The sequence below is a fragment of the Aptenodytes patagonicus genome, chromosome 2 (assembly GCF_965638725.1).
Source record: "Aptenodytes patagonicus chromosome 2, bAptPat1.pri.cur, whole genome shotgun sequence".
NCBI classification, from domain to species: Eukaryota; Metazoa; Chordata; class Aves; order Sphenisciformes; family Spheniscidae; genus Aptenodytes; species Aptenodytes patagonicus.
The window spans coordinates 125,581,365-125,607,225 of record NC_134950.1 but is presented as its reverse complement, the minus strand read 5'-3'; the positions used below and the strand labels follow the sequence as shown (position 1 = coordinate 125,607,225).

The 25,861-nt window shown below is 39.1% G+C and overlaps 1 protein-coding gene across 2 annotated transcripts in view; it reads right to left on the bottom strand.

Moving 5' to 3' along the window:
* The window catches only part of DYNC1LI1 (dynein cytoplasmic 1 light intermediate chain 1), a 28,342-nt gene extending 9,009 nt beyond the window's left edge, over nt 1–19,333 (bottom strand). Inside the window, exons 1-6 of one of the 2 annotated variants that reach the window (XM_076331120.1) lie at nt 19,107–19,333; nt 18,738–18,811; nt 7,427–7,543; nt 5,520–5,750; nt 2,195–2,364; nt 903–996 (exon numbers count right to left, since the gene is read on the bottom strand). In XM_076331120.1, the coding sequence (XP_076187235.1) occupies nt 903–996; nt 2,195–2,364; nt 5,520–5,750; nt 7,427–7,543; nt 18,738–18,811; nt 19,107–19,267 (847 nt within the window). In that variant the 5' untranslated portion in view covers nt 19,268–19,333. The remainder of the gene's footprint in view (nt 1–902; nt 997–2,194; nt 2,365–5,519; nt 5,751–7,426; nt 7,544–18,737; nt 18,812–19,106) is intronic. The other variant, XM_076331121.1, reaches the window with a different exon arrangement.
* Nucleotides 19,334–25,861: the final 6,528 nt, after the last annotated feature.

Sequence of the window (25,861 nt, the reverse complement as noted above, 5' to 3'; positions counted from 1 at the left end):
CCAAGTTGTACATGGCATATACAATCACAGAGTATTCTTCGTATTCTTCCTTCACTCACAAGGCTTGCTACAATTACCCGTAATTCCATTTTGAAAAATTAGGTTTTGGAAGCCTTTTGAAGGAAGTGCCATCTTGGTACTCAACTGAGGTCTCAGGTTCTTGAACTAATTTTTCCATCTGTTAACTGCTGTCTCTCCAATAGCGTTTAACCTTCCCTTTACTACAGCATAAATGATGATGACACAACATAGACATATTACTGGCATCTGAAATCTAGATCTCAGCACGTCTAGCTGACTAAACAACACTAAACGTTATTTTATACATTTCTTTTAAAAAAATGAAGTTTAAAAATAATAATAGCACGGCGACAGCTTATGTGCATTGTCTCTGTACCAACAAGAGAAGCCAGTGGATCTGTTCTACAGCAATTCACACTTCTTTCCTTCCCTCATCACCTCATCCTGTGGAATTACTGAACACTGAAGAGACTGCATATTTGGGTCAAAAAGAATAACATGCCTTACGTGCATCTGAAGCGAGATCATACTTAAATGAATTATCTTGTTGTTACTATTTTAGGGATCTTGTCAGCTAAGATGCGCTGATTTGCAAACTGACTCCTAAATATAGAAATGAAGGCAAGTAAAGAAATTCATGGTAAGGGGACATGCTAGACTCTTGCAGCTCTGTAATAAAAAAAAAAAAAAAAGAAAAAAGAAAAAAGAAAACAAAAGTTTAACTCAATATTGTCTTAGGGGGTAGCTGAAGCAGACTGCCAGCTACAGTAGAGGAGTTACCTACTACTTTGGTACAGATGCAAATATTCTTTTAAGGTGATCATAATTAATGCAAAGACTTAATTGAGTCATTATCATCTTTATGATGTGTTAAAGGATACATTGTAAGCAAAACCGTCTGATATGTGACTGAATGAAGTCGAAGTGTTCATCTCTGTAGTCATGCTCTTTTTCCAGAACGCTGATGGCATCACACTGTCAAGATAAACACAAAATTAATATGCCACTTTCAGTTATCTGTTGAAATAGCAGTGCTGCTACACGTCCAGTTCACAACTGGGCAAGGGGGATGGAGTGGGGTGGGTGGTGCAGAGAAAAACAAAAACCTGCCGAGATAGTTTAGAAGCATAATCGAACTTTTTTTTTTTTTTTTTTTAATATATAAATTGATGTGCATGTACTGTGGTCAGCATTAACTTGGGAGTTAAACTGATTGCCGTTTTTCATTCACTCCCCCTCCCCCCCTCCAATGCAGTAACTCAAACTCTCTTTCAAAGACTCACCCCACTGAATGACACCACTATTTTCTGCACAATTTCCCCCCCCCCCCATGCTGTGGTATTACAGGACATAGTGGTTTTTATCCAGTTTCTAACTAGCCCTTTGCAAAGGGAGGCAAAAGCAAGAAATGTGGAAGCAGGAAAAAAAAAGGGGAGGGGGGCGAGGGGAGAAGAATAACAGAGAGCTAGCAGGTGAGAATAAAGGTGCTTTTCAAATGAGAGGGTTAGCCTTCCAGTGAAGGAACAGCATATGCATCAAAAGGTTTATTCTTTCACTGTGGGCCAGCAGAGGCTGCGGATGCAGTATGCTTAATGCCAATGAGAACTGAAGAGCCAGGGGGAAAAAAAAAACAACCAAAAAGCAAAAACCAAAAAAAACCACAAGAGAACCACACCATTTTTTCTTTAGACTAAGAATATGGTTACCTACCTAACAGAAACCAAAACAGATCACAGAAACACCCTAAGAACTGAGGAAAATTAATAGAGCAGCACTTTACTAACTAGAACCCTCAAATACATTCATCTTCATAAAAAGATCAGAAATATTAAAAAACCCCCAAACCCTACCAAAACACTATTTGCAGAATAAGGACGACTGTGGAGATGAAGGGGAATTCTAGTTGCTGACTAGCTCACTTCTATGAACAAAACCAGGTCTGAGGTATTCCTCAATTCCTTGAAAGCTGGTATAACTAAAGGAAAAACTACTCCCAAATTACATGCAATCAGGGCTTCCAGAAAATAACCAACCTTCATCATTACAGATTTTTAAAGAATTCTTATCCAAGGTATTCAGAATGACTTAAGAACCACGTGCTTCCCACCCTGAATCCACAATTGACAGAGTTGCTTAAATAAAATATACAAAAAACCTAAAATGTGAAACAAACCTTTGTACAAACTACTACTACTGGAATGCCTAAGTTACATGTTAGTGTATCTGCACCCAGGGGTAAAATCACACTGTCATCTTTGTCTTCCTGTAATGAAGTATTTCTTCTCTGTGGAGAAGCTGGAAAATCCTCGCCTGGTTCTATATATTCCTGGAAGTCTCTTACCACTGAAAGTAAAAAAAGTTATATTAAAAGATCAGCTACTTTATTATTTCAACACCACCACTGCCATTGATCTCTATCACCGTTGACTGTATAGTACTTCTGCTTCTTTATGTTGAAAAAATTGAGCATGCACCAAGTGCTGACTATTTGTTTGCTCTGTGCAACACAAGAGAGAACTAGTAAGTTTGAGATCTGCTTTATCAGCAGCCAGAACACGATCAGATGAAACTGTCCATAGGGACAGCATTAACCGATTTTTATTTTATCATTGTGGAGCCACTAGACAGTTACTATTAACTATTATTGCTTGATACATGTCCTAAAGGACGTAAGTTTCCTTGCATTCTTCTTGGCAAAGTTAATGGAACAGTTTGCTAGAATAAACAGAATTAAGCCTTAGACATATTGCTTAGCTGCTACCGTATACCAGGTTTTACCTAAAAAACCTTTGTCCACACTTGTCTCTCTCCGTACAGTGAATCTACAGTAGTATTAAGCAAAAAGAATAGAATACACAAACATTAGTTATTAACTAGCTTTATAATTAGTTAACAGCATATTAAATATTTGGTATGATTTTACAATAGAGCAGATACTACTTTAAAATTTAGCAAGGAGGGTAAGTCAGAATATAACAAGAATTAGAAAAAAGATAAAGTTACAAGGGTAACTCTCTTGTCAGGTTCTGATGCATACACCCAAGCCTCTGATTACACAATCACTTACTATTCCTGCAGTCAGGGATGCAACATTAGGCATAAAATGTCTGTACTTTTCACATCACATGTCCTGTTTCACACACCAGAAACAGGATTCTACCAAACGCCACCACTGATTACTTTTCCATGGGTAGCAATCCTGATTCAGCCCAAAAAAAAAAAAAAAAATCAAACAGGAAGACAATTCAACTGCATCATGCACACGAGCAGCTAACTACTCCAGTACATTCTCACTGCTTTGTCCTTATTTATGTTAATCCACCACTACCTTCGCTAAACTGATTGAAGCCCTCCGAGTTCATACCTAGAAAAGCAAGAGTTGAATTAACAAAGCAAGACTTATTTCAACACCCTAGAGAAAAAGATTTATTAGGCCAAGATTATTCAACTTTTCTACAGATCTTGGAGTTTGCAGCAACAAAAAGTGCGTGCACAGATTATCATCTCTACTTGAACAGTCAACTTGGGCTCTTATTCAGGGAATGCTGCTACTTCTGTCTGGTCTGAGAGCTTCTGAGAGCCTCCCAAATTGACCATGTTTTAAACCCAGAGTTCTCACCAAGATATGCCAGCCACCCAAGGGAATCTTTCCTACACAGCATCCTGTCTGTTCTGGGATAATTGCATGCTAAAATAAAAAAAAATAAATTAAAAAAAAAAAAAAAATCACACTACTCCAGTGCTAGAAGTCCTTCAGCAGATTCCTAAAATTCCCGTTGTATGATCATGACATACTAACATTTATACAAGTACAGAAAACAGTAAAAAGGAGGACTGATGTAGTATATCACAGCTCAGAGACTGTGGAATACAATCTCAGGTCTTCCTTAGAGACACAAGTAAAATGACCAGGCCGCAAGGCTTCGTTAGACACAGCTGAATTCAGTAACAGAAGAGCTATTCCAACCCTTCACACACAGCTGCTCTGTATCCCCTAACGCCTTTCCATACCAGTTTTAGTCCTCACAGGGTCTGTTCTCTGTGTGGAGTTAAGTTGCTAGAACTGGAAGACAAACACAGCAGCACACCTCCAGAAAACTACACACACAACCCCTCAGTAGATTTTAGTCCTCTTAGCAAGTTAAATCAGCTTGCAGGAGCCTCTTAGGAGCACTGAGCCTAACACAAGAATAAAGTAGGACCCTGTAGCCAAAAGTCAGGCAAGCAAGACTCCTCCCTCCTCCTTTTGGCAGTCTCAAGCTGCTGCCCGCCTAGCAATACATGAAGCCACATCACAGGAGGTTCAAAACAAAACCAGCTTCCAGTCATATCTGGATTGTGTCCAGGGCTTCTATTATACCGAACACGCAGACCACTAATATCTGTAAGAATTAGACCAGATGATAAAAGAACAAGAGAGCAGACAAAACTTTTAATGAGGAACTGCTTTTCTTGAGTCACTTCGCTTAATAGCGAAACTCTACAAAATCCAGAAAATTTCGGTTCACTCAGTCAGTAAAGAAGCAAAACTATCAGCCTACACATTTTTGATAACAGAGATACTGTGTCGTTACTACTTTCATCCGGTAAAATCCTACTCTGAAACTGTTTGGGGTGGGTGGGTGGGTGGGGGTGTGTGAAAGAGCTATTCAGCAATCTGGCAGCCAGTTGCTTAAGAACATACCAGTTCCAGAGAGCAACTTCAGACTTATAAACAAAGTTTAATCATGCTCTTTGATCTTAACACACAGCTTTCTCAAATGCTCTTCCTTCTACTAATTCACCGAGAGATGAACGGGAAAGTACCCCAAGGGAAATACAGTGGCTCTCCAAAAGTAATAGGGAGCTGTGATGTTAGTGAGTTCAGCCAGATAATTTAAGGAATACTGCAAAATCTTTGTTCTGCATGTTTAAAACTAAAAAGACAAGACACTGACAGAGCTATATCATATCCATGCCAAAACAAACATATAGCTGTATTAGTGTCAATAATAACTATGATAAAACTCTTCAAGTAGAAAGGGCCCAGACATTACTATGCTCTCATGAATCCTTTCAACATTTACACTTTTGGTAGGCCGGGAACAGGTCCCAAATTCTCTAGACTGACTAATTACAGGAACAGTTAAGAAGCTGATGCAGTGATTTGCCTTTAAAATAAATAAATAAAATTAAAAAATGAAAGCTAAGAAGTTTTTTTGCTTGGAGAAACTTATCTAGAAAAATCTGTAAGCAGCAAGATTGTAAATTGAACCCAGCTGTGTTCATTCTGAAAGCTTCTCCCCCCCCCAGATTAAGGTACCTCTGTTAGAAAGAAATACTAGTATTGTTCATGTAGCTACCTGAGACTTATCTGAAGCTTGACTTGCTTGATAACTCCTAATTTTAAGTAACATTTCCAAAGAATGAAAAAGACTGCAATGGAGAGATTAAATGCTGCAGAAAGCATTAAGCATATTTGATTTAAATGGATTCCTATGTATTTGCAGAATACTCACACTTTTGTTCCATTTCTTTCATTTCTTCGGGAGGAATTTTTAACTTGTCAATATGTTCTCTTACAACACTTGCCCATTTTTGTAAAGAATCCAGTGCAGTCCAAGGCCTAGACATGTCTACTACCAACATAATTAGAGTGTCCTTTAGAGAGCTTGCCTCCATCGCAAATTTAAGAAGACCTTTGTGATACAGGTCACCATCCAAAATCCATACATTACATCTTGTTTGATCTACAAAAAAAAGGAAAAACATTTTGAGACTTACTTGAAACAGTCCACTATGTAATGGCTATTAAATCTTCTTTAGACATGTAAAATACAACAAAGAAAGCAGATGAAAAGTTTTATCAGTCAACTGAACATACATAACACAGCAAACTGCAGCTTGTGGAGACTCCCCTCCTCTTCCAAACCCTGATGCTTACTGGCTGATAACTGAGATCTTAAATACATTACCTGAAAGTGCGAATCCAGAGATAGCACTCAACATTTCCAAAATTAACGTTCACCATTTTAGAAAGGGAAAACATTTTCTTCAAGATGCAACTTAGAAGGGGGGAATTGGGTGAATTCAAACATCCCTTCTCAGCCCTTGGTCTGCTCAGCTCTCAAGGACTGCCATCTCCCCTTCAAAACTCCAATGTGATATGCCTATATAACTTTTAAAGAACAGAATGTACCTTGGCCCTTCAGAAAACTGGAGCAGAACTGCAAGTTTTTAATGATTTAGATGGGAGTTAGCAGGCAAGAAAGTTATCCTTCGGATTTGCAAAAGGACAATTACCAGACAAATAGACCATCCCCCTGCTTCCCCCTCCCTCACCCCCCAAACACCATACTCCAATATTCAGAGAGACTTCTGCGGTAAATGAAGAGCTGGTGATTCAAAATTATATAGCTTAATATAATTACATTTTGCCTTCAGGTAAGTTTTTATTACTCGTTACAGAAGTTCTGAGGAAGACATTTAGACCAAACTCCCAATCCTCTTAACCTTGATCAAGTCATCTTTCAGACCGATAGCCAGACATGGAAGTCAGGAAAGCAGATGATTTCAGAAAAAAAAAGGGGCCAACTTCTTCTGGTTCTCCTTCTATCTATATTTGTTCTTACAGCATGGACAAGAGATCCAATTTTTTCCCACAGCTCCCAGTATGTCCTTCTTCACACCGCACTCCCTCTAGTATTGCCTCTAGATAATTCATTGCACCTCTACAGTGCCTGGTCATACTCCTCCCCTTGTTCCCCCATATAATAAGCATCAATTATCCATTCCATAACTGCAGGTATTTGGGGTCTGGATCTTAAACATCTTTTTTACCTTCTAGCCATAAAGCCAACTGAAAGCCAGCTGAAACAACTACTTTACTTTCTCCTTCCTTCAAATTTTTGGGTTGGTGGTTTGTTTTTTTTTTCTTGTTGGTTGGTTGTTTTTAAAATCTCCTTTAACATTGTGCACATTTTCCTACCCATCCATACATGATACATAGTCTTGCAGATTCTGATACCACCAAGACAAAGGTTTCTTTGTATGTTCAAAAAGATAAATACTTGCTACAATAATTGAGATGCAAGGTAAGAGCCTAGGCACCTTTTCCTCTAAGCCTGAGGAATGCGCTTTTGCCTACCATCCATTCAGAATGCTGCAGCTAAGACTGCTTCCCTGGTCTTTTCAGCCTTTTCTTTTGACTGGTTCCTCTCCTCCTCTACCACTTAAGTGGTCATTCATGGTATCTACTAAAGGAATTACACTGAGAAACTTCGTCATGATACAAATCACTCACGGCCTAAGCTGGACTCCTGCAAATTATAAAGAAAGAAAAACATCCCACTGTCATTCCAAATACCACACTGCTGAACCACTGCTTTCAAATTGGTTTATGATATTATTAGAAATACAAACTTACCATCTCGATCTTCATCATGCACATTTAAATACAAATACTCCATTCCTCTTCCTTTTTTGTATTCCTCTATTCCTTGAATTTTTCCTATTAAGCTAGTTTTACCTGCTCCATCTTCACCTGGAGAGACAGAAGTTAGATGCCACTCAATCTTTAATCACAGTTACATATTAAAAACCACCTGGGGCAGGAAGGAAACCATATACTAACAGACTGACTGAGCTCATTAATGTTTTGAAATATAGCGGGCTTTGCCCAACTCATCCATCTGTTCAAAGTACATGCCTCAGCTTCAAATCTTATTTCTAACTATTGATAAATGCAATTATGCCACTAACTATCCTATCTGAAATAGGCTCTTATATGTATCTTTAAAAAGATACCTTAAGGAGTAGTTAAACACCTCAAACAATTTCACTCTTTCAACTGCAACCAAAGTGTTAACAAAGTCTTTCTAAAAAGAAAGAGTGACCATGAGTAAAGTCAAGGTAAGCTCATCTTACAATCAGAATACTATATAGAACTCTCTCATATCAAACAGCACACAACACCAGGCTCAGTAAGGCAGATCTGTTTCCTTAGCTTTTATGAGTTGGTTGGTTTCTTTGAATCTTTTCTCTGTTACAGGTCTAAAGAAACCTTAAAAAGAGGTGACAAACAGTAAGCCCGCTGCCTTACAAGACATGTATTCGGGTACACACACAGCACAAGACTGCAATCCAGATCCATTCACTCCTATTCTCTCCCCTCCAAAGGGAGCTCGGATAACCTTAACAGCATAAGCACAGTGTAAACACCTCAACTATTGCCAGAGACTCTTCTTGAAAAACTTCTATTTCTAACCATATGTCCCAGAGCTGGAAAACTCCATGTGCAGTTTTTCCAGTTTGAAAGAGTAACCAAGCTGCATTTGGACACGAAGCGGGGTTCTGCTACTCTAATTTGGCAGTATGATGGGCACATAACAGTTAGGCATTACAAAATTCTTGGAACTCACTCACAGGTTATAAAATTAAGATTAAAACCAGGTTCCTAAGAAGTACCTTATTGGTTTTATGCCAAACAGAACATTTTTTTTCCAAGTCTCTCCTATACAGGGAGAGTATAAACACTTGCTTTTAACTACATAATAAAGAGAAGAGTTCAATGACAGTAATTTTCACTGCTAAATGTTCCCTTTAAAGGGAATGGACCATGATCTTATAGACAACATTATGGCTACATTAAAAAGACTACAGATATAACTACAGGAAAGAGCAGAAAAATCATACTTTGATAGACTGATTTTGAATTTACTCAACGTACCATTCCCAAGATTACCACATGAAGTCTTCAATTTAGAGTTCAGCTTTATTTTCAGATTTCACTAATATTCTAGAAGCTACCAGAAAGCGTAAGACTGTTTAAGTAGCCCATTTATTTTTAAATAAATTGGGGGGGGACGACAACGGGCGGGGAGGGACACAGACCAGAACTGAAGTTTAAGATCTGTTTAAATATAGAGAAGTTAAGTGAAAAATGACGTTGCATCAGTTTCACTTTTTCAACATTTAAGAGTCTGTTTGCTAGTTCAACTATATTAAATCAAGACACACCTAAGAAAACATTTAAGAGTTTGTTTGCTAGTTCCTTAATTATATTAAATCAAGTAGCACCTAAGAAAACAATTATAGCTATTTTTAAATAAACATTAGAAAGCACAGCTATTTTCTATTCATACACCAAGCTTTTCCTCTTCTTGTGAGAATATTCTTTTAAATAAAAATTCTGCCCAAGAAGTGAAGAGTTCAAGCTTTGTCACCAGAGATGAATTACAATTCCTCCTCTGCCCTCACCCAAGTACTTATCCAAGCTTCTTAAATTTGTCATCTACAAATAACTGGGGAGACTTTATTGAGAGCTGCTGCACTGACATGTTATGCTGCTGAAGCTGCTATTACTTTTGCCAACAATTGCTGTATGATTCATTCGGCTATTTTACCTTTTTGAACAGGCAGCTTCAATTAATTTGTGCCAGCAGAAGGATCAAAAGGCAAGACGAAACAAAATTTGTTATTCCTTTTAAAGAGGGGTTGCACTTAACAGCTTTCCTAGTTTCTCAGAACAGCTGACCTCTAGCTAAGTTCTCTTGCATACTAGTTTGTTTCACACAGGTGGCAATAAAGATTACAATTTGTTTGCATTGGGAAAGTTTAGCATCTTTTGCAAAGTACATCTGCCAGTTCTTAACAAAAGTGCCTGCAGCTTAAGTCAGAAACATCTGTGGTTATGAAAAGTTCTAAACGTGACAAAAGATGCACTTAAGCAGTCTAAACTAAAACATACTTATACAAATGCTAATATCAATGCAACTTTATTGTTTGAAAGTGCTCATACTAAACAATATAGGCAAACTTGAAATATATGTCCCACAAGCCCCTTAGTTATCATAGCTGTGTGTTGTGTGATTTCCTCCCCACCCCTGTATTTCCAAATGCCTGAAGTAAACTGAAGTTCAATACTGTTAAGTTAATATCTTATGGCAAAATAAGAGCTGGAATTTTATTTTCCCTCCTCAAGTTTTCCAGTAACTATCTTCAGACCCTACACAGAAAGAAATTTTATCAGTACAGCATAAGACAAGTTGATTTGATGTAAAATTAGTACCTTTGGACACATATGCACACACAGCAGTCATTTCAGCCTTCCATCATGGAATTACTTAAATTTAAATCTGTTCTGTGAAGAAGATTCTCTACTCCCTTCTCCTTAGCAAATATCCACCCATTTCAAAACACCAAGATCAGGTAGGTGGATCACTGACATACATAACTGTATCATACAAGTTACTGCATGCAGAGAGCAGTGCTCATCATTGACTAGAAAGCCAGAATGATGCATCAGTGAAGTTTGAAGAGATTGGTACTACTTTCCTTCATTACTCAGGTAAATGAAGAGACTAGTATAGTTTGCAGATAATATAAGAGAAACCAAAAGATCTGTGAAGAAAAGGGTTAGAAGCGATACTGACAAGTGGTCCAAAACAAGTTAGCAACGCATAAAGCAACTAGTCTACAAATAGGATGACTCACTTGCAAGGGTGCAAGATAGCTGCCTAGCTGAATGTGCCCTATTCCACAGGAGACCCAGAGTTCTCAATAGATTTAAGCCAAATTAGAGTCAATATTATGGAAAAAGCTGTCAGAAAGTAAAACCAGGACCATCGTATGAGACATAAGAACTTCCTCCTTTTGCCCACACAATTCATCATAAAGAGTTAGGAAAAGACGACTGCCTTGGCCAAGAGAACTTGCTAAGACTTGAGGTTCCATCTACCTCTGCTTTCTATTTTTAGTATGTTGCATATACCTTTTAAAGTTGTGACAGCTGCAAATGTATTTGTATCCTTGTTATTAATTTATTTTTTCCAATGTAAAGTCTTCAATATAAGACCTGAAAAGTCAACACAATTTGAATATATCAAGTTATGCTGGGAAAGAGCAGCAGTATAATTTTGCTTTGTAGTTATTCTTCAGCAAGAATATCAATCTTAAACCAGTGCTTATCTAAAACTCCTGAATAGTTATTACAAATCTCATTAGCAAATTAATTCTAAGTGCATGCAATGCTACCTTTTAAGACTTCTCAAAACTCAAACATTTTATTGTAATGCCTTTAGTATGCATAGGAGCTTCTCTCCATCAGAGGAGGGGGGAAATATTTGTGAGGAAATTGAAGTCTATTAGCTATTTTAGGTTTGATGGATAGTGTACAGCATAGTAATGCAATTAGCATTAAGTACTACCAGGCACATATATAAAAGTATATATGCTTTTTAAAAAAAAAAAATTCTCAATAAGAATACATATATACACACACTATATAGCATTTGAAATTACAAACCCTAAGATATTTAAGCATATTTATCTTTTTTGTTGTCTCTGGATATCTCTAAAATATATGAAAAAGTAATGCTCCTGTTTCAGACAAAAGGGAAATTCATATTCCTCAGACTTAAACATCATTGCATATTAATATTGTGAAACAGATTTTTTTTTTCCAAGTGCTACTGAAGCAATATATAAAACAGAGCCTCATGCACCTTCAAAGAGTCATCATCATCCTCTTCCCTCCAAAATTTTGAGATAGAAAATCCTTTAGCCTCTTCTTTATTTCTAACTGTGTGATAATCAAATTAACAATTGACTTCTGTACGTAAGCTCACAGAGCAAAACATTTCTGACACACAATTCTCGATATAGAATTGCAAGGTAGAATAAAAATCAAGTAGACAGTTGCAAATTTAAGATTTTGCATCCTTCTTTTGCAAGTAACATAAAAGGTCCTCCTTTTCCAGAGAAAATCCTAAAGAACTAAAATTCTCCATTACATCAAACTGCACTTACACATTAATACTACAGTGAGGAAACAGAAGTGATGCTTCTAGCAAGCAGTGCTATACACCAAAGCTGAATACAAGTAAAAGAGGGACAACAGATTTAATTTTGCAGAAAAGTCAGGCTAGGAAGCAGTTGAAACAAAGCCAAACCAATCTGCTTACACGCAGTATTTCACCACCTTGTTAACAAAATGGAGTGTCTTATACTCAGCTAAAGAAAAGCTGTTTCATTTTTATCCCCACACTGCTACACTTCACTCCTCTGATGAGCTCCTCAAGTTTGGGGTTGTGCTCGTCAAAGCTTCTCTGTCCAAGGTGCTACTCTGTCTACAAAACAGAGTTTGATGATGGTCCTTCTTGTTCCTGCCCTCAAAGATATAGGAAGCTGTAATACAAAACCCTGCCCAGCCTCCTCCCTTCTCACTACTCCAGGCAAAGAGTGTGTTTACTGAAGCAGAAGATGGAGGATCACTAAATGTTCTGCTACAATACAGAATTTAGCAGAACGGTCACCCGTAGATGGGAAGGATGGGCAATGAGGTGAATGAATCGCCTTCTGTGAATGCAGGCAAGCAAGCACTTATCTATTGAACTGCCACTTAAACTGTTCAACCATAAACTATCACGTTACAGAGAACTTAGGCTCTCTATTACAGACCTTCTCTAAACTTTCAGTTAAACATTTTAAAATTAAGAATATTTACTACTCATGCTATTTCCACATTTCTTTCAGTTTAGAAAATGAAAACAGAAGTAGATTTTCACTTGTCTTAAAACAAGGTATTTCTTACTCCTCACATAAGTCTGTACATGGAAAAGCAACCAGTGTGTAATCTCCAGGACAGACATGAGTTTTGACTTTTTATTTAAATTGTTTCTCCACTGTAAAGCATCAAGTGTGCTTAAAATATGGAAAGGCAAAGAAGCAAGAGGTGAATGTTTCTTTTGTGTCATCAGTATTGTTGGTCTGCCCCTATTCCATCCGGCGCTCTGATTTTTTTCCAACAGCTCTTTGAAAAGCCCTGGATGCATTTAACTGTGTGTAATCTATAATCCTACTGGTTCCTTGATGGAGGTTTTTTTGTCTGCTTTTTAAAACCAGCAATTAAAATTCAGCTTGATATGGGAATTATACAACTCATCTCTAAAAAATATGTTGAAGCAAGGCCAAGCAAAACTAGAGACAATGGTCTTAATTAATCCCTTCTGCCCCCCCAAAAGGTGTATTTTTGTGAACTAGCTTTATACTTTTTACAAAACGAAGACAGCTTCTGGGCAGAAAATTCACAACATCTAATATTTCTAACATAAAATATTGAAAATTTTTATTAATAGAAAAAAACCCACCTCACTCAAATATGATAGAACAAAGTCATCAGATCCAAATCTGAGTTATCAAACAGGGCAAAGATGCCTTCCCAGAATCACAGAGCCATTTCTATTCCACACCATGTGGAATATCTGAATCCTAATACAGTGGAGCGGAGACAGTCTTCAACAGTCTTCTTCCTACTAGAACCAAGCACGTGTACTGTAGCTATTTTAAAGATAAAACAGTTCTCACAAGCTAATAGCTACCTTTTCCACAGCCACATGTTAGTGAGAGAGACTTGTTTACACATACTATAGTAATTGAAGAATGCCTTTTGCAGAACAAGACCAAAATAATCAAACTAGGCCAAATTTAGTTTGCTTTCAGAGAACTGAAGAACAAAATTAATTACGCTGGTGAGATCCTTCTCTAGAATCCCTCAAAACAACATGGAAGTTCACAATAAGTAGGTCATATCAAGTCTTCAAATAACTTGCCACTAAATTATAATTAACTCATTGGACAAAAAACTTCTCCTCCTCTAAGTTTATTCTACTCCACCAGATAAGTCTTTCCTCTCACATATGATTCATTTGGTATCTTTGTGGCACTGAAAAATTATATAACTTTTCCGAGGAGCACCTTAATTGCATTTCTGCATTACAACATGATAGAAAGCAGATTGTAAGCAACTGTTCCAGCATGCCTTTTGTTTGTCAAGTCCTGCACCACAAGAATACACAGCCTGACTGTGGAAACAGGTACAGCAGTCACAGTGTTACTTATGCTTGGAGAAACCCACAGTCAGAGAAAGCCAAATATTGCAGAGAATTCTGTAGTGAATATGAACAGCATACATCTCTAATGGAAGCCTTCTCCTTTAACTCAGCAGTAAGTCCTCTAGTGTATTTTACCCAGGTTCACTACCAAAATGGAATAATCCCATGTTACTATCAAAGGGACATCATTATCAGTACTCCTGCCACTAACCTGCCTGGAGAACACAGAAGCACAATTCCTTTCACTGTTCCTCACCTTTGGAGCTATTTCAGAGATAGACCCAGTAATCAGCAGCACCTCTGGCAAAGCAGAGACAAATTAAAATAAATGCAATTCAAGAATTTCATAACTTCCCATGCTGTTCTAAGTAAGTTTTACTACACAGCATCCACGCAATTCTGGCTTTTTGGAAAGGTATTATAGCAGGAAGGACACTACGAAGTACTACTACTGAGTTCTAAAAAAAAAAAATAGCTGCAAAACAAGCAATTAGAATTTTATCTAGGTCAATGCCCGATCAAAACAATTGACACTTCAGAAATATAACTCTGCTGATTGAAACAAAACTTGGCTACGTTTGGAAGGCTTTCATCGCCTGTAGAAGGTGAAGAAGTTGCAAGAAGAGGAGGAAAAGAAGCTATCTGACTTAAACGTTTCTTAATTCTCTAGTACTGCAGAAGTTGAGATAAACAATATGGACAGTATCAGCAAGTATTATTTCATCAGCTCTAATGATAAAATGATCACAGCAAAACTTTCAGCTATTTGAATAGGAAAAAATAAAGTGGAAAAGTAATTTTATAGTGTTCAGTACAAACTTAAATAAGCAGATTTTATATTGATTTTATATACTTATGACAATTTGCTGCATCAAAGCTGAATTTTGAAGTTCACTATATTCCATGGGTCCACTAAAAGAAAGTAGCAAGCTAAAACTGCTCTTCAAGATGTACCATTTTCTACAATAATGGCCATTCCCAATACATGTACACACAGAAAGGTGTACCTATAAATTAGCTGTAGACTGTGGAAACTTCTTCCCAAGCATCCTGACAGCCACTGGACAGGAGCAGAGCTCAAAGGCTCAAACAAACAGGCCTGGCCCTGAAAAGTGAGATGTCTGGGGTAAAGAGAAAATGTGGACATAAGGCAGTTGAACACTCACTGCCCACTAAACTCAAAGCCTTTATCATCAAGTGGGGTAAAATGCATAAAGAAAACCAAAATGCTAGTGATTCAGTAGAAGCATAAGTATACAATACAGACACTTGGAGTGAGGTGTACACGTGTCACTGGATGGTTTGACATCATTAGAATTGCAGGCAAAGAATCTACTACGCTTCAGAGACAGAGGAATGTATGAAATACAAAGCCAGATAGAAAGCAACTATTCAGTTCACTTGCAAGCTGGGAGCCTGTTTTCTTGTGCATCCTGGAATGACTTTAAACATTACTGCTTGAATGCATGCTGCAGTTTATTGGATAAATGGTTAGTTCAGGTCTCTGAATCCAAGCCTTCACACATTCTATAGCACTATGGATTCCATCCGTAACCCGCGATGGTGACTTCTTAGCTGCTCCATCTATTCCACTTACTGGTTCAGATACAATTATATCAGGAAGGGAATGAACAAGAGAGCTCCCAGTTACAAGCATCAGTTTTCTCACCACACTCAACAAAAAGCATCTCCTCTGATCAGCTACCTTTATTACACAAGTGAGCAGAAGAGACAGTCCAGGAGAAAAAAAGAAGAACAAACCCCCCAGCAACAACAACAAAAACACACTCCTTTGGCTATCTGCACAAAGTAGCTAGAAGTGTCACTGAGAGCACCCAATTTCCTTAAGAAAGCAGGGACATCTTAGGTTTTCTGCTGGTATAGTTTGCTAAATGAGGTAGCTATGGTCACTATGACAGAACTGTCTAGGAATCAGAGCATACTTGCCTTACAGAAAAGTTTAGGAAAGCTTGCATTTTTATTATTTGTTCATACAAGAACAGAAAAACGCTTTTATGCTACATGCAGTGCCAAAGTTTAAAGTCTTCACAGAAAAACAGTTATTGAAAAAGTATCTGTAAGTGAAACAATTTTGGAGAAGTAAAACTATAAGCTAATGAAGTTCTTTTGGCTGATTTTGAGCAAAGAATTACCAGTATTATATGTTAACCTTCACTTCACAAAACTGTGTGCCATATCTAGAGATTATCATTTGGCATTCCAGTTTCCTTTAGTTATTTCTGTGATGTCTTGAACTGCTTTCCAGGTTCCTAAGAATGAGATGTTAAGATAGCTAAAAATAAATACTGAAATAGCAGAATTAGCATGCCAGACATAGCCAGGTTCCCAGAACAACTAGGCATTCAAGTATATGCAGTGTTTGAAAAATATAAATGCTGTAGGCAAATCAGAAAACTTGTCCTAGCAAACAAAGGAACACTAAGTGGTGGGTTTTTCTGTTTTTTTTTTCTGTGAGTTTTTTTGGGGAGGGGCGGGGGATGGGTTGGAGGCTTAGGGGATTTTTTTTTTTTTAATGCAGTTTGTATTGAAAATAAGCATTCATTTGTCACTATGTATCATGTTTCAGCTGGGAAGTTTTGACCAATATAACTGTTTATACTGCAAATATTTGCCTACCACAAAATGAGTGAAAACCATCAAGACCCTGGTCAGCTTTACAACTCCTGCTTAAAAGTATTCAAAGAATGATGAAACTGAAAAGTCATGGCAAGAAGTGATCTGTATTAACAACAAAAGCTAGTACAAAACTATTTAAAGGAACAATGCTTTATATAGAGGAAATGTGAGATAACTGAGAAATTGCAAACACACAGCTCAAGAACCTGAAGAGACAGAACTTCACATACTGAATCTGTCCAATACAGAATACATAAGACCTCTTTTCCTGTGCCAGTATGCTTCAGGAGCAGCATCATGACTTGCAAGTGAACAGCAGAGTGTGATACATGGATTAGGTATTCTCACAAAGAACACGGCCATGGTCCTCACTGGCCAGTCCTCAGATCTGATGCTCTTTTTCCCAAATACATGCCAAACTTTTTTTCCTTGGACCATGGCCTTCTAGAAAACACAATTCCTAAGAAAGAACTAGAATTTCTTCTACAAATCTGCACATCTTTTAAAAAATATGCATCAGTCAAAAAAGGAAAAAAAGAAGTGTTACATTAAGTCATTCTATAACCTCTACATAAATGGGTAAAAAGAAAATTTCTGTACAACAGATTAAACATCACAAACTAAATGAGCATTTGGAAACATTCTGTGGTGCCCTCTCTAGTTCTGAAGGAAGCAGTCTCCAGTTATTGAGTACTAAGGATCGCCTTACTATGAAGAGAGAGGAAAAACAAGAGTGTAAGCTTCTTGACAAGGATCACAGCTTGAAGAAGAATCTTCCAACTTCAGCAAGGACAATCATCCAATTTAGTTTCAAAATATCACATAAAAAGCTGTCAATCATTACGAAATGTTTCCTTTCTTTAGTATCAATAGAACTTTCTATCTCAATATCCTACTTAATTACATAACATAAAAAGCAACAAATTAAAGGGTAGTAAGTCTTGTAACAGGTTCACTAGACCATCCCATCATCCCTGCACAGTTTCCTCCTTCATAGTCAGTTTTAAGCCACCACTCAGCTTATCAGAACAGGAAGGGTGACAGTGATTGCTTTAGGATTACGGAGGAAAAAAACTTAACCTGAAAAACCTCAAGAGAGTACAAACCACAAGACTACATAGAATCATAGTGTGCACATAGAATCATAGTGTGCATAGAGTCCACATGACTATCTTCACTGGGTTTTAACCATGTTTCCAAATACTAACACACAGTTCTTTCTGGGGACAGGGAAGTTGGCAAAGGAGAGAAGCAGCAACTAATTAATAAATCCATCCCCTCGGATTCATTAAATTGTCTACTGGCAATAGTATTTAATAATCTTTCAGACAAAAAAAACCCCTGCTAATGATAATAGCAATAATATATACACATACACACACAGATTTGAGAGCATCCATTTCTCCCCCTCCCTCATTAAGTTTTTAATTTTGCTTGACATATCATTTTTCTTCTTTCCCTCAACACTGAATAATAGCTGGATCTCTCATTATCGCCCTATCAAAGTCCCATTCTGTAACTCCTAATCCTTGCCAAACGCAAGGTTGGACTAATGCACTGGGTGGAGATAACAGAACACAATGAAAGCCAGCAGCAGTAAACGATGCCGCTGCTGCTGCACAACTTGCTGATGATATTGCTGCTGACAAGCTCGGTGCATGTGGGCAGGACACAACCAACACGCCCATACAGCCTACCCCGCCCTCCAGCCAACAGGGAGCAGCCGTCATTGATACAAAAATTGCTTCCGTGGCCCATACGGTATTTATATGACACACCATAAGGACCAGCAAGCAGCACTGGTTGCACGAACGGGGGGGGGGGGGGGGGGGGGGCGGCGGTTCAGAAAAGGTTGAAGGACCTGCACGCACCCCGAAGTCAACAGTCATCGGGGGAAAAAGACAATAAAAACCACCCTTCCAAGCCATCTCTACCTAAGGAGCTACGGTGGGGGAAGGATAGTAAGGGTATTATGGCGGGGTACCTACGATGAGTGGGATATCTAAAGCATCTCTGGATGTTGGATATCCAAAATGAAGCAAAAACATGCAAGGGAAGAAGCGAGAGGGTTAAGCCAGCACCTTGCCACCATCACCCCTCCCCTCCCTTCGGGCACTAAACAAGAGAAGCTCCAAACGCCCAAGAGAGGGTTAAGGAGCAAGCCTGCGTGCGGCAGGGAGGGGAAGGGGATCAGGATGCTCTTCTCACCCAGCAGGAGGACGTTCTTCCCCGAAGGCAGCTTAGAGCGAGAGCGTGTGGACACCTCACTGAGGATGCAGGACCTGGCGCGGAGAGACGACAACGCTTAGGAGGGGGCTCCCGCTTCCTTCCGGCCCCCCACCCTCACCACCTCCTGGGGGGGAAGGCATGGGGGACGGGGGGGCAGGGCAGGAGTTGCCACCGCCAAGGGGAGGAGCCCCCCCCTTAGCTCACTGACTGAGAGGGACTGAACACCAGGAGGGGGGATTAGCCAGCCCTCCCCTCCCCTCCCCCCCCGCGGGGCAAGGAGTCGCTGCGAGGGCGGTAACGGTCAGCACGCGCCCCGGTCCCCGGCCGCGGGGCGGGGCGGGCGGTTACCAGAGGTTCTGCCCATCGTCCTCATCGCCGCCTGCCCGCAGCTCCACGTTGTTGTTGGTCGTGGCCGTAGCGGCCGACGAAGGAGAAGAAAAACCGGCAGCCGAACCGAGCCCGGACGAAGAGGAGCCGAAGGAACCGGCTCTGCCCACCGCTGCCGCCATCTTCGCTGCCTCCTCCCTGCCCCGCCGCCTCCCTGAGACACGGAGCGGGCGGTGGCGGCGGCTGACAGGAACCCGGATGTTGGGAGGTCGGGGGGCGGGGCCCGGGGCGGGGGCGCGCGGAGGCAGCCGCCGGGGGTCCCGTGCGCGAGCGCTTCCACCCCAGCCGCTCCTTCTGAGGGCGTCGCGCCGGCCTCCCCGCAGCGAAGGCCTGGCGGTACCGACATTCCCGCCGTCTTCTCAGGTCTTTATCAGCCGCCGCGGGAGAGGAGAGGGAGGCCGTGGGTGGGGGAGCAAGTGCCTTTCGTTCGGTCTGTCTCCAGCGCAGGTCCCAGCCCCGCAGGCAGGGCCACCCCGGTGAAGCGAGGTGAAGCGGCCGCCGTCTGCCTTTGTGCCGGTTACTGCTGCGAGGTGTTGCTGTGGGGCAGGGAGCTGCTGCTCTGTGCCGAGTGCCGTTTGCTCCCTAGGCAGCCCCAGCCCTGAAGGAAGCACCTTGCATCCAAGAAAAGTAAGTGCGGCTAGGGGAGAGACATGCCTTTTGGGGGGGACTTGGTGGTCTTATCTTCTCCAAGAGGCCTACCCATTACTTGTTCTTCACTCATAAGTATCGCTTTAGAGTTGGAAAAAAACGGGTCAAATCACCATCATTTTTACAACTCAACTCTTGCTAGAAGTCCCAGAAGAAGCAAGCAAGCATGTCAACTCTTTTCCCTCAATTTACAGAGGTAACATGTTTGCTAGAGTAACACATGAACAACTTTAAATTCCATAAAAATTTGATGGATGAGTTTTGTCCGTTCAATTCAGGAAAAACAACACAGGACGTTTCCTTGTGTGCCTCTCTTTCAAAAGAAGGATAAACATTTGCAGAGCCTCTGGATATACAGAAAGGTCGTGGCAGTGTTAGGAATTTATGTATGCCAGCAGTTTGTACTTCTGCTGTGTTTAATTTTTATTTTTCCCAGAAAAGACTGCTCTTTAAGTAGTATTTCAAAATAGGAAAAAAAATGATCCTTTTTTTTTATCCATGTGTTTCTCTCAGTGGCTTTCTGTTGCTTTGCAACCCAAACTGTGGACATTCCTTTCATATGTTGTTTCAGTAGAGATCAGGCGTTGGAACTTGTAGGTCACCATTCATGAAAGTAAGTTTCAGTAAGGTCCTTCAGGTATAAAATAGCTGAAACAATGGTAGCTATATACTGAATTACAAGTACTTGTCATAACAGATGCACAGTTATTGGTCAGAAATATTTTGTTGTGGACAGAATGCAGATGCAGAAAACTGCAAAGTTTTGGTGGAGATGTGTCATCCAGTAAACAGTGACCACTAAATACAGGAATGCTGCTGAAAAGCCACCAAGAAAAAACACTTGCTGCATGACCCTAAGTTTTCCCAAGACAGCAGAGCAAATTAGCTTCCCACAGTTGAAAGAGGGAGTTTCTGCTCCCATCTCTTCCCCTCTCTCCATGTGGCCTGCTATGAATTCCCTTCTTCTGTTATCTCTGGTTTTCATCACTGTTGGGTCAACTGATTTAAATCACTAAAATAGCAGAAAACTGATTACTAGAAGAACTCTTCCAATTTAGTGAGTTGAATCAGCTTGTGGAAAGGGTTTGACAAGTGGCAGAGCCAGAACAAAGGGTGGGGAACAGAACTGACCAGAGGGTAAGGAGAGAAGGAAGAGCAGAAGGAAGAAGGAGTTTGAATTTGGAAAGCAGTGGGATGGGAATGCCCTTTCAGTGACAGTGAAAAGTTAGGTCGGCTCAGCTGCAGGTCAAGTTGCAGTTCTAAGAAAAAGGAAAAAAACAAACAAAAACCCCCAACAGATTCTATAATACGTTTCCTAAGTGAAACAACTTCCAAGAGTCCAAACTTTCGCTACCTACTTCAATCAAAAGGGCTAACATTGGTTTTAACACAATTTGACAAATAGATTGCTTTTTAACCGGGTGTGTAGTCTTGAGATTTTTGTGAAGCTTTACTAAAAAGTGGAAAATCTCTAAAATTCAATGAATTACCTTTTAACACCTCACTCACAAAGGCACTGGAAGTAACGAGTTTTAAGCTACTTCATATTGCTCATTATTTTAAATGATGTTCCATATCATATTGTTTGCGTGTGAACTATATTAAATTGAGGTATGTAAATGACATTCCCCATGGACTTTTTTGAAACCAGAATGTGTATGACAGCAAGTAATATTTAAATATGTGAAAGTAGTAGAAAATAAAAGGCTACATGGAAGAATGATGATAAGAGCATATTGCTTTGTGCTGAGTAGGGAACATATTGATGTTAAGAAAAGGCGGTGCAATTTTCCTGCTCTTCTGCTTTTATAGGGGCTAATGTTGCTAGCTGGAAAAAAATAAAATATCTGGTGATTGTAAATCTACCAAAGATTATTCACAGTGAAAGAGACACCACCTCTTTTCTTTCTCCCCTCCTCCTTCCCCTGACATCCATTCACTCTGGAGTCTTTTTAAGGTGGCTTTCACTGTCTCATCCTCTTGTAATGGAGGATTTTGCTGTGTGCCTTTGAAACAGATGTGTACAATCAAAATCTCTGAGGATTCACTTACCAGATTGTTATACCTGACAGTTCTGATGATGGTTGTGTGGTATATTTGCTACCTTTACCAGAAGCAATCCCTCCCTCCTATTCTGCTTCCTCTCCATTTTATTTCTCTCTTGGGAGCTGCAGAGGAGAAGGTGAAAATGGAAATGCTTGATCAGCATACTCTCAGGTTAGGTTAAAAACAAAAATCAAGATGGAAACAAAAACGTTGAGAGAATCAAGTCATCAACTGTGCAGTATGCTGATACAGTATCTCAGTTAAATTATTCATAGAGTTAGCTGTGCAGCATGAAAGGAAGAGGAAATTTAGGAAAAGCTTGTAATGAAGATGAAGCAACCATAGAAAAGGGGAAAAAAACCCAATAAGACATTATTTCCTTTCCTCCCCTGTAAAATAAGTTTCTGTTTGGCAAAATGATCTTGTGGATGTATGAGAACAGCCATTCCATGCAGCCTTTTCCGAAAGGTAACTGTGAACAGGAACTGATGTTAATGATGCCCAGCAAACATAAAAGCCTGATTTTCTTCTACCTCACCCAACCTGTAGCTATTTAATCAGGCACATTAAATATAAGGTCTTCCCCGACTGTCAAATTGTAAGTTTGTTTTCTTACTTAAAACTACCATTCTGATTTGATAGTATCTTATACCCAGTCACTGTTACACTTGCAGAGGTAGGTATGACTATACAAGACATACGAAGATAATGAAGAATCAGGTCCGTCAACTATGATGAGAAATAATGTTGTTTCAGCTGTTGATTGTTAGCAACAGTTTTAATTTGAAAAAGCATTGCCAATGGCTTAACTACATGCATGCGTAAGGGCAAACTATGACAACATCTCATTGGCAAAATAACATCATTTCCTAATACAGGCATGATCTGCATCCCTCTGTGAGCTGCCCTGGGGCGATGCCAAAGTGCAGACCCTGAGAGGGAGTCAGTTGTGTAGCTGTGAGCTAGCTATGCCATGATGACCAAGGAGGGACCAAGAGGGAAAGACACCTCCTGTGCACAGCTGGTTAGCGATCGCAGGAACGGAGTCTTGGTTTCTCTCATATTCTGTGCCTTTTTGGTTTCTGATGTGCTGTGATTATTCTGTACCCCTCTGCTTGTTCTTAACATAGAGCTCCTTGTTGGCCGTCTCTCTTCATGTAAAAACTTTTGTCTGAGTTAGCATTGTATGAAATCCAAAAAGTAACGGGCCAGCTTCTCTGTCTGCATGTATTGTCAGTGGCCAAATACTATAAAATTGGCTGTGAATTTAGAAAGCATTTTTTTCATAAGCCTATAGAAATGAATTGTTATAGTTCAATTCCATTTAAAAGATCTGTTTTGGGTTATTAGAGAAATTTTGCCTTTAAGGCAAAACTGGCTTCTTAGCAATGTTGACCTTATTGTTGAAACTAAAATCATAAAGGTCACAGTGCTCAATACGTACTAGTAGTTCACTGTGCAGAAAGCATCTCTTTGAAAAGGCAGCAATGAACAAGCAGAATACATAGAATTTCCCACAAGATGTTTTGTTGCCTTTGGCTGTAGTTTATTAAAAAGTACAAAACTAAACCTTAAAAAAAGGGACAAGTGTGATTTACCACTATTTGTTGATCTGAATTTGTGTGCAGCTAATATTCAGAAAGCATTCATGAAGATGGTAATGTGCCTTTGAAAGTGCCTTTTTTGTAGTATTAACAGCTAGTCATCTGAAACTTAACCTTGAAAGTGAATTACTGATTATTTTCTTGTTTACAACGCTCAAGTTATTCTGTCAGGAAATGAAAAAATATTGTATGACTTAGCTGAATAGTTGACAATAGCACAAACTGCAAATGGGTAACATCGACACAGAATTACTATTTCAATCTGTATGCTGAAATTTGTTAATATAAACTCTGTGGATGGATAATACTTAGGAATAACAAACATGTCTCAGAGGACTTAATGGGATGAAACCGTAAGAAATATTAGACTATAACCAGTTTTGTGTATCACATTTCTGTTTTTCATTTGGCCAAGTATAAGCCTTGTTATTCATCCAATAGTGTTTTTTGCTGGTTGGTAATATAAGTTCTGCAGACCATGCAGCAATGTACCACTTACTTCTAAATTTATTTTCTACATACTGCACTGTAAATTTTTAAGAATGTGCAGGGCTAACAAATTTTATGAAGCAGAGTATTACGGCCTGCTGCAAAGGAGTCAAAGACTCTTTTATTTCACAGAGACAATGTTTTATTTCTTAATCTTAATCTAATTTCTTAGTCTAAATTTGTTACCATTCTGCAGGAGATGCAGCAGAGCACCTCAAACATGTTTAAGTACACCCTTAAATTTGCTTGGAATCAATGGGATTTAAAATGTGCTTTACATGTCTGGTTGATAATTAAAAATATGTGCTTGCTATGCATTTATAGAAGATAATTATGCAGGATCTGATCAGCCAAGAGCTGCATGCCTTTACTTTCCATTGGGAGACCAGGTATATTCCCTCTCAAGGCACATTCAGCTCTTTCAAGGCCACACAATATAAGTATGATTGTTCCTTTGGTCTGACCAGGATCATTTCTTCAAAGAGAGAAATGTCTTTTTTTTTTTTTTTCATGCAATACTGTTTATTCAGAAAAAAAATATATACAAATGAATAATTTCTGCGATTACTGTAGAGACAGTCAGCAGCAGGCACTTTCTTGTGCATTATTTACAATTCTGCTCCTTTAGTCAGTTCTTTATCTCAGGGAGCTGAGTGAGTGCTTCTCAAGTAGCTGGTTTGCTTTATACTGGCTTTTTGGTTGTCAGATGGCATGGCTACTTGGATAGGTTACCATAAAACGAGGAAGGATGTGTGTTTGTGGTGCAGTAGCTACTTCATGCATGTTGTCTCAAGCTATCTATCTGTGAAGAAATTTGTATTTGCTCTGTCTTCAGTAGAAATAAGGTAAGATATCTTCCATTTACTGCAGAATAAGAGTGTTCATAGAGACAATTACTGCAGAGTAGCTAAAAAAGTGTAAACCTGTACTCAGGCTACCTTGCAATAATTTATGTAAACATGCTCTTCCAAGCAGGGGTTGCCAAACTGTCACCTAACTGCTCTGTGGTGTGGTCTGAGAATCTCTCATCTACAGGACTTGGTTTCTAATTGGTCGTTTCCCTCTGGCCCAGTCCTTGGGTAGTATTTCCAAAACTATTTATAAAAACCTTAAAAAGGGCTAATGCTTCAAAATTCGGAGTCCTCCTTTGAAGACACTGAGCATTTTTAGCTGCCACCTAAGCAAGCACTCTAGAGTGCTTAGCTTGGAAAGAAATATTCTAGTTATGTGAGTATTGTATTTATATTGGGTTTAGGTTTTCATCATCTCAGTGGCTTCATGATCTTGAGACCTACTGCCATTTTATCCTGCCTCTGCACAGGAGAGATTACTTGTTTTGTTACTTGCCAAAACACATCTCTATTTTCAGTTTGCTATCCATTAAAAAGCAAAAAATTTGGCATATGTTTTATTTGTTTACACAAACTGATGTGATTCCCTCCATTTTTCCCTTTAAAAGTCTAGCCATTGAAGGTCTACCGAGGTCCGATATATATATATATATATACACACTTCCTTAAACTACTGGGTTAGAAATTGCTATTTTAACTAAGTGATATGTTGTTTCATATGTTGAAGGAAGAGATTCTTTTCCATATTTCTCTTTCTGTGAATTGTGAATAATATCTCTGGTAAGGATTATGTCCTTTTCAATAAAACTGCCTGTTAAAATCATCTTCATCCTCAGAACTGTGTAAATGGATGACTTTGGTTAGTATAAACAAGTTATGAATGTAAGACTAACCTGTTCTCTACTCTCTGTGAATTGATAGAAAAATGTAGCCCAAATAGAAAATAAACAAAAATTGGCAATATGGAGAATTGCCTTAGAATAGCCTCACAGTGTCTTAGGATGGTTTTTTTTTTTAAAAAGTTATTAATGTGATGAGAGGGGAAATACTGGCAGTAAGAGTTCTCACTTGAAAGCAA